This window comes from Alexandromys fortis, unplaced genomic scaffold (assembly GCF_014885135.2).
Source record: "Alexandromys fortis isolate MF-2015 unplaced genomic scaffold, M_Fortis_MF-2015_v1.1 scaffold_323, whole genome shotgun sequence".
In the NCBI taxonomy this organism is placed as follows: domain Eukaryota; kingdom Metazoa; phylum Chordata; class Mammalia; order Rodentia; family Cricetidae; genus Alexandromys; species Alexandromys fortis.
The window spans coordinates 679,930-688,861 of record NW_026068278.1 but is presented as its reverse complement, the minus strand read 5'-3'; the positions used below and the strand labels follow the sequence as shown (position 1 = coordinate 688,861).

At 37.3% G+C, this 8,932-nt stretch overlaps 1 gene segment (V, D, J or C); it reads left to right on the top strand.

Moving 5' to 3' along the window:
- Window positions 1-945: 945 nt before the first annotated feature.
- Window positions 946-1,406, top strand: LOC126494701 (Ig heavy chain V region 3-6-like). The segment is given in 2 exon segments: window positions 946-988; window positions 1,069-1,406. Coding segments are annotated over 2 exon segments (381 nt in total).
- Window positions 1,407-8,932: the final 7,526 nt, after the last annotated feature.

Below are 8,932 nucleotides of genomic sequence, written 5' to 3'. Positions count from 1 at the left end.
AAAGAAATTTTGTTTTGCCTCATTACTTCAGTGATAGAGTCCAAAGGAGCATGGAGGAACTATACTAGCAAATAGTGGACAGATATCGGAGAGATCACAAGCAAAAGGCAGAGAGAAGTCAAGTGAGGATATGAACTATCAAAGCCCAGCATTAATGATTCTTTTTCTGCAGGAAAGTCACCCCTACCAAATCATTGCAAACAGAACCACCATCTGAGACCAAGATAAAAGGACTAAACTTATACATTTTCATTCAAGTTAAATATTCTTCTGTCCCAGAGCCCTTGTTCTACTAACCCATACACCCTAATACTGATCTCATATATCCCAAATTCATTCTTGTGAAAAAGAAAACAACCTGTTCTTTACTGATCCTCTAATGATCAACAGACAACATGTACTTTTATTAAATAATGATTTATCTGTGAATGACATTTTTGCATAAAAATACAAGTCATCTATGTGACAAACTCATGCCATCTGTGAACAATTTTATATTTTGGATTACTCTTCTCTTTCATGAATAAGGATCAGGCTATTTTATTCAAGTGGACATAGTTATAGGCAGAAAGTCTTCTAACCTCAACATATAGTATATACTGGTACCTACATATCCACCCTCAGCTCTCTCTCTCCCCTCCCCCATGACATACACAGACAAAGAGACACATGAATAAATATGACTAAAATACCTTCAGAGAGAAATGATCACAGGGTATAAAACAACTATAATCATAATGATCAAGAAATACATAAAAGAATTTGTCTTTTTAATCTAGGACGATATTGTAATAACCAAGTAGGCTGGTATCCACCTCCAATTTATAAAGTCTAGCCTGACTTTCCTCATGCTTGCTCTGTGTTAAACCCCCTCCTGTACTGTGGGAGCTCACATCTCTCTCACAGGAGGCCGACCTCTGAAGAAAAGGAGGTGTATCCTAGAAGATGAAACTGTATTATCTTCTTTACCTGGTGACGGCCCTTCCTGGTGAGTGTTCTCACTTCATACATGTGTCCATGTGGGGTTCTGACATGTGATTGACATAATTCTTTTTTTTTTGTCTGAAGGAATTCTGTCCCTAATTCAGCTTCAGGAGTCAGGACCTGGCCTGGTGAAGCCGTCGCAATCACTGTCCCTCACCTGCTCTGTCACTGGTGACTCCATTACCAATGGTTACTACTACTGGAGCTGGATCAGGCAGTCCCCAGAGAAGAAGTTGGAGTTTATTGGGTACATATATAGTAATGGTGGTAGTACTGATTACAACCCATCATTTAAGAGCCGCATCTCCATCACTAGAGACACATCCAAGAACCAGTTCTTCTTGCAGCTGAACTCTCTGACCACTGAAGACACAGCCACATATTACTGTGCAAGAAGCACAGTGAGGGAACTTCAGCATTAGCCCAGACACAAACCTCCCTGTAGAGGACCTCTGGACCAGCAGGGGGTGCTCAGCCCTAACTGTTCTCAGGAACTTTAAAACTTCTGGCAGAGAAAGAAAAACACTTGGTTTTTCTCTGGCTTTTCTTCTAACTGCCTAAGAACCGAGAAGATAGAGGTTCATTCCTCTCTCTGATCATGAAATATTTTGTTTTTGTGAAGCCACATTTATTTGTTTCTAACTGTTCTACTTAAGACAGGGTACAAGGCAGTATTTCATGTCATTTTGAATGTGGATGAAGCCTTTATCAAAAGAGCCATCTTTCTGGTTGTAGGAACATGATAGTAGCTCTTTGAAACTCAGCAGGTTTCACATGACAGTCATTTTCCTGGAACAATTGTGATACCACTTTTGGTTGTTTACACACTCCTATCTGTATGTTGGAGCACATCCTAGTCTGTTCACACAAACCAGTTGCTGGGATGCCTACGGAATGATTCATATTGTGTTTTGGGTCTCCACATATCACTACTGCTGCATTACCAACTCTGTAATTCACAGCAGGGTATGTCCTGGTGTCAACTGTGTAGGTGGGAATGTATATAATAACTCTGTTGTCAATATTTACTGTCTTGCAAAGACAAAATATTTTTTGCAAGAAAATATATCAGTTGGTAGTAGAATTTTAAACATCATATCAACTAAATATTCATATTCACACTGATTATTAATGTTTTTAAATGTGTCTATGTCTCTGACATAGAAGAGAATTGAAAAGTTTGTGTTTAGATATACTTGGACCTTCACCTTGAGAGACTGTTCATTGATTTGTGATTTCATTCCAATATTATTAGAGGAATATAATTCTAACCCAAATATAGATGCTGAAACACAGTGCCTCACCTATGTAACTAAAACAAAATCAACAGTGTAAATGGAATTTTATCATATCCCCCATTTAAGTGAACAACCGCTCCATTCAGTTAACAAGACTTATATTAAATTCTGGGATATTTTTGTCAAACTCTCTCTGAACATTAGAAAAAATTGAGCAAATCAAGTGTGATAAATATTGTCTGAAATTAATAGCACCCAAACAATCATAATTTTACCAACAAGGAGGGACAGCATGCATAGTTGTTGCAGTCCCTCAGAACCTGCTCTGAACATCTGCCTCTCCATTGAAAATATCTGTCACCATCATGGAAAACCACAGCCTAAAGATTATTCAGAAAGAATTAATGACTCAAATATAACATTTCTAGGAATGAAGAACTGGATGGACATCCAGCCAGGCCAAGCGAGACCTACAGACTATCTTCATTTTTAACGATGGCCTTGTGAAAAAAGTAGTGGGATTCCAAGCTGAGATTGAGTGTAAGAGCAGGGATTCTGTCCTCAGCAGCCCTGGGTTGTGCTCATTCCCCACATTTCTGAAGCTGGATTGTGTCTTTCACCAGTTTCAGATGGACATCAACAAGAACAGTGAAAATGAGTTTTATATTTTGGAGGTGTTTTAGAGGGAGTTTTTTTTTCTTTTTTACTTTCATTTTAAGTAGCAAGTTTTGTTTGCAAAGATTGTAGAAATGGACATTTTCCTCCAATACAAACACACACATTTGAAACACATAGGGGAACGCCAGGATACAGACATAATCTGAGTGTTATGCTCCTCTGTGCCAATATTTTGCCATGGTTTTATCAAATCAGTAATAGTATGAGAAGTGTTAGAACCTTAAACATGGAGCTTCTTATGATTAAAAGAAACAAGAAAGAATCACCTTCTTTACTGTCCTTCTTCCTGAATAACACTTGTTTTATACAATCAAGAGAGTCACGAAGGGCCGTAAAAGTTCTATCTATAATCAGAACATTTCCTGTTGAAGTATTATTATCAGAAACTTTATTTCAAGCTTTTAATGTCAGCTTGGGTACTTTGGCCATTAAGCATACGAGGACTGGAAAACTATTGGGCAACTGTTTAGAAGTCTCCTTACCGTACAATTTGATAATAAGTAATTCCTATAGGAATCCTTGCATTTGGTTATAAGCTGCATTGGACAGGGATTTGTTTATACTGTACTGAAGACACAGATTAAATTGATGGGTAGTGAGATTTTTCTTAAGAGTTTGTTACTCAACGGGTATACTTTCATGCGTACTTGACCTACACCTACTATTCATGTAGTGAAAATACTCTCATCCCCATTCTCTGTAACACATTTTTGAAATTGTTATATATGCTGAATGCAGGATTCAAGTGTAAGATTTTGCTGAACTTATTTTTTAATTGATTTTTATTTAGCTCTACATTTTCCCCTTCCTCCCTCCATGTCTCTCCTCCCCTTCAGTCCTCTCCCAAAACTCTCCATTATTTCAATTTAGTCAGGAGATCTTGTTTTGTTCTACTTGACATGTAGATTAGGTCTATGTATGTCACCCTTAGTGTGTTCATTTTTGTCTAAGTTCTCTGGGATTGTGATTTGTAGGCTAATTTTGTTTTTTGCTTTATGTTTAAACACCACTTAAGATTGAGTGCATGTGATAATTGTCTTTCTGTGTCTGGGTTACCTCACTCAAAACAATGTTTTCTAGCTCCATCAATATTCCTGCAAAATTCAAGATGTCATTGCTTTTTTTTTTCTGCTGTGTAGTACTCCATTGTGTAAATGTACCACATTTTTCTTATCCATTCTTCGATCGAGGGTCATTAAGGTGGTTTACAGGTTTTGGCTGTGACAAACAATGCTGCTATGAACATAGCTGAGCACATGTCCTTGTGGCACGATTGAGCATCCTTTGGCTATATACACAAAAGTGATATTATTGGATCTTGAGGAAGGTTGTTTTCTAATTTTCTGAGAAATCTCCATACTGACATCCAAAGTGGCTGTACCAGCTTGCATTCCAACCATCAATGCCGAAGTGTTCCCTTTACCCTACATCCTCTACAGCATAAGTTGTCATCAGTGTTTTTGATCTTCTCCATTCTTACAGATGTAAGAAGGAATCTCAGAGTTATTTTGATTTGCAATTCTCCGAGGACTAAGGATGTTGAACATTTCTTTAAGCATCTTAAGCCAATTTAGATTACTCTGTTGAGAGTTCTCTATTTAGGTCTGTACTCCATTTATTATTGTACTATTTGTTATTTGATGACCAATTTTTTGATTTCTTTGTATAATTTGAAGATCATCCCTGTGTCTGATGTTGGGTTGTTTAATATCTTCCCATTTCTGTAGGCTGTTGTTCTGTCTTTTTGACCATGTCCTTTGCTTTAAAGAAGTTTCTCAGTTTCAGGAGGTCCCATTTACTAATTGTTTCTCTCAGTTTTGTGCTGCTGTGGTTATATTTAGGAAGTGGTCTCCAGTGCCAATGCGTTCAAGTTTACTTCCCACTTTCTCTTCCACGAGGTTCAGTGTGGATGCCTTTATTTTAAGGTCTTTGATCCATTTGGATCTGAGATTTGTGCTGGTGATAGATATGAATCTATTTTCATTCTTCTACATGTTGATATCCAGTTATGCCAGCACCTTTTGTTAAATATGCTTTTTTTCCATTTGATAATTTATGCTTTTTGTAAAAAATCAGGTGTTCAAAGGTGTGTGAATTAATATCTGGGTCTTCTATTCAGGTCCCTTTGTCCTCCTTTTCTATAGCTCTGCAATAGAGTTTGAAGTCAGGGATTGTGATGCCTCCAGAATTTCTTTAATGAAAAATATATTTCTTTTTTAGGAGATTTTTAAAAATTTCAGTGACTATGAATCACTTAATTTATTACTATTTGGCAGGAAATCATGTAGATATTATATAAGAAATTCAAGAGGAAAAATATTTCTGATATTTCTTCTTCCTTTATTGAGACTGTTGGAAGTCCTATGTTGTAGGATGTTGCTTGTTCGTTTCCCATCTTCACAAACTCCAGAAATAATCACACAGAAAGTATATTATTTAAATAACTATTTGGCCAATCATTTACGTATATTGCTAGCTACCTATTACATCTAGAATTAACCCATTTCCATTACTTTATATTTTACTATGGAGTTTGCGGCCTATCAGCAAGGAGCTACCGGACAGCTCGTGTCTTTCCTTTCTGGCAGCTACATGGTGTCTTGTGATTCTGCTTTCCTTCTCTCAGCATTCAGCTCAGTTTTCCCCTGCCTACCTCTATTCTTCCCTGCACAGGCCTCAGAGAGTTTCTTTATTAACCAATGGTATTCACAGCATACAGATTAGAATACCAAATCACCTCCCATTTTCTATTTAAATAAAATGGAAAGGTTTAACTTTAATATAGTAAAATTACATACAACAAAACAGTTACAATATTTATACATATTATCTTTTTCTTTTTCATAATTTAGGAAAACTGTAATTATAATTATCTATTCTTCAACTCAATTAAAGACTCCACAAGGATCTAATATTACCTAAGTAAACAGGAAGAGCATTGTGAGCAACTTACAAAACTAGAATTGACAGAGACATCTCACTGCCTAGATAGTTACTCATATATTTTCTATATTGTTGGAGTATCCATCTTCTGATTATAGGCCCATAGGGTCCAACAGAATTTTTCACGAAGTGGCAAGTTTTAAAGACAGTTCTGCCTTTATAAGCAGTTTGTTATTCACTTTTTTATGTGTCCTCCAGCATGTCTGGCAGTCTCTTTTACGATGCAGCAAAGCCAAAGAATCGCCTCACCTTTCTTTTAAAACTTCAGCAGTCATATTTCTGTGGGTCTTTTACGTCCATTTTATGCAGCATAGTATCAAGCAACTCAGGCAAGAGCAGCTTCTTAATCAAGTGGCTAGCAAACTTCATAAGGAGCCTCTACAGTGCACATCTTCCTCTTGAAGTCATTGATGGCACCAGGAGCAGATGTTTTGTACTGTCATAAAAAGTTCTAAGTTCTTAAAATATTTTAATGTCATATTCTGAAAGTCCCTGAAAGATTTGAATACCCATCTAACTGAAATATGTCTCTATATATCTAGAAAACCTAACTAACATGACTACAAATTTGACTATTATAGATGGTTATATATTAACATATATTTCTTAATTATGCATTACATTTACAATTAGCTGGACAAATATAATACCATAATCAAGACCAGAAATATATAAACACAGTATAACAAAATTCACCTTAAATTTGTATCAATAAACTAAGATCCATATCAATGCAAATCTCTATAGCGTATATCCCTTTAAATGAAAACAAATATTCAGAAACAATATTTGGGAATCTGGGCATAGTTCTCTCTAAGCTACTTCCTGGTTTTTATTGGGTACAGCATTTTTGGGGGTGTTCATGGTGAACCTTTGGGGGTTCATCAACCAATAGTAGTCTGGAATTAATCCACACGTTCTTATCCTCTGTAAAAACATAAGAAAAACTTATTTTACAAAGCAACATATCCTTAGACTCAAACTTTGAAATCAAGACAACTTTAAAATATATATGTTTGCTTAGCTTAGCAGTTTCCAAATCTGTCTCTGCAGTCAAAATATTCAAAGAAAGCACAATAGTATACATAATCCAGACTCTCTGTGTATATTCCATTTTTATGTGGCTTATTTTTTTTCCTACTTTAATCTTTAGCTGTCTGCTCTGTCTCCTTAAAGACTCTACCTTTTAAAAAAAATTTACTTTTTTTTTATAACTGTCTATATACCTTTTCTTTTTTCTGCCAAGACTATGTGCATTTATCCAACAGCATGACCCTTTTATAGGTCTTTTTTAAATCTTAATCTGTCTTTATTGTGTATTTTCAATCATTTTCTTCCAAAAATGACATTGATTTCCGAAGGACCTGACACAAACCAGTGACCTTGCAGGAACAGGAGCAACATTGTGACATTGATTTTAGCCATTCTGACAGGTGTAAGATGATATCTCAGAGTTGTTTTGATTTCCATTTCCCCGATCACTAAGGAGGTTGAGCATGACCTTAGGTGTCTTTTGGCCATTTGAACTTCTTCTGTTAAGAATTCTCTGTTCAGTTCAGTGCTCCATTTTTTAATTGGGTTAATTATCATTTTAAAGTCTAGTTTCTTGAGTTCTCTATATATTTTGGAGATCAGACTGTTGTCTGTTGTAGGGTTGGTGAAGATCTTCTCCCACTCAGTGGGTTGCCTTTTTGTCTTAGTGACAGTGTCCTTTGCTTTACAGAAGATTCTCAGTTTCAGTAGGTCCCATTTATTCAATGTTGCCCTTAATGTCTGTGCTGCTGGGGTTATACATAGGAAGCGATCTCCTGTGCCCATCTGTTGTAAGGTACTTCCCACTTTCACTTCAATCAGGTTCAGTGCGTTCATATTGATATTGAGATGTTTGATCCATTTGGACTTAAGTTTTGTGCATGGTGATAGAAATGGGTCTATTTTCATTCTTGTACAGGTTGACATCCAGTTGTGCCATCCATTTGTTGAAGATGCTTTCTTTCTTCCATTGTATACTTTTAGCTCCTTTATCGAAAATGAGGTGTTCATAGGTTTGTGGGTTAAAATCCGGGTCTTCTATATGATTCCATTGGTCAACTTCTCTGTTATTATGCCAATACCACACTGTTTGTATTACTGTAACTCTGTAATAGTGTTTGAAGTCAGGGATGGTAATGCCTCCAGAAGTTCCTTTATTGTATAAGATTGTTTGGGCTATCCTGGGTTTTTTGTTTTTCCATATAAAGTTGATTATTTTCCTCTCAAGATCAGTGAAGAATTTTGATTGGACCTTGATGGGGATTGCATTGAATCTATAAATAGCCTTTGGTAGAATTGCCATTTTTACTATGTTGATCCTTCCAATCCAAGAGCAAGGAAGATCCTTTCATTTTCTGGTATCCTCTTCAATTTCTTTCTTCAATGCCTTAATGTGGGATCTTGGGGGTGGGGTGGGATGAGGGTAGGGGGAAATGCGGAGAGAAAAGTGAGAAGGGGAGGATGGGAGAACTTGGGGAAACAGGGTGATTGGGAATAAAACAAGGTTGGATAGAAGAGCAGGGAATCACATAACTTAATTAAGGGAACCACCATAGGGTTGGTAAGAGACATGAACCTTGAGTGGCTCCCAGGTTCCCAGGGCAATGTCCCCAGTTAGTTCCTTGAGCAGCTGAGGATGGGGAACCTGAAATGACCGTCCTATAGCCATACTGATGAATATCTTGCATATCACCATAGAACCTTCATCTAGCGATGGATGGAGATAGAGACGGGGACCCACACTGGAGCATCGGACTAAGCACCCTAAGTCCCAATGGGGAGCAGAGGGAGGGAGAACATGAGCATGGAAGTCAGGACCACGAGAGGTGCACCCATCCACTGAGACAGTGGGGCTGATCTATTGGGAGCTAACCAAGGCCAGCTGGACTGTGACTGAAAAAACATGGGATAAAACCGGACTCTCTAAACATGACGGACAGTGAGGGCTGATGAGAAGCCAAGGACGATTGCATGGATTTTTGTTTCTACTTCATGTTCTGGCTTTGTGGGAGCCTAGCCAATTTGGATGTTCACCTTTCTGGACCTGGATAGAGGGG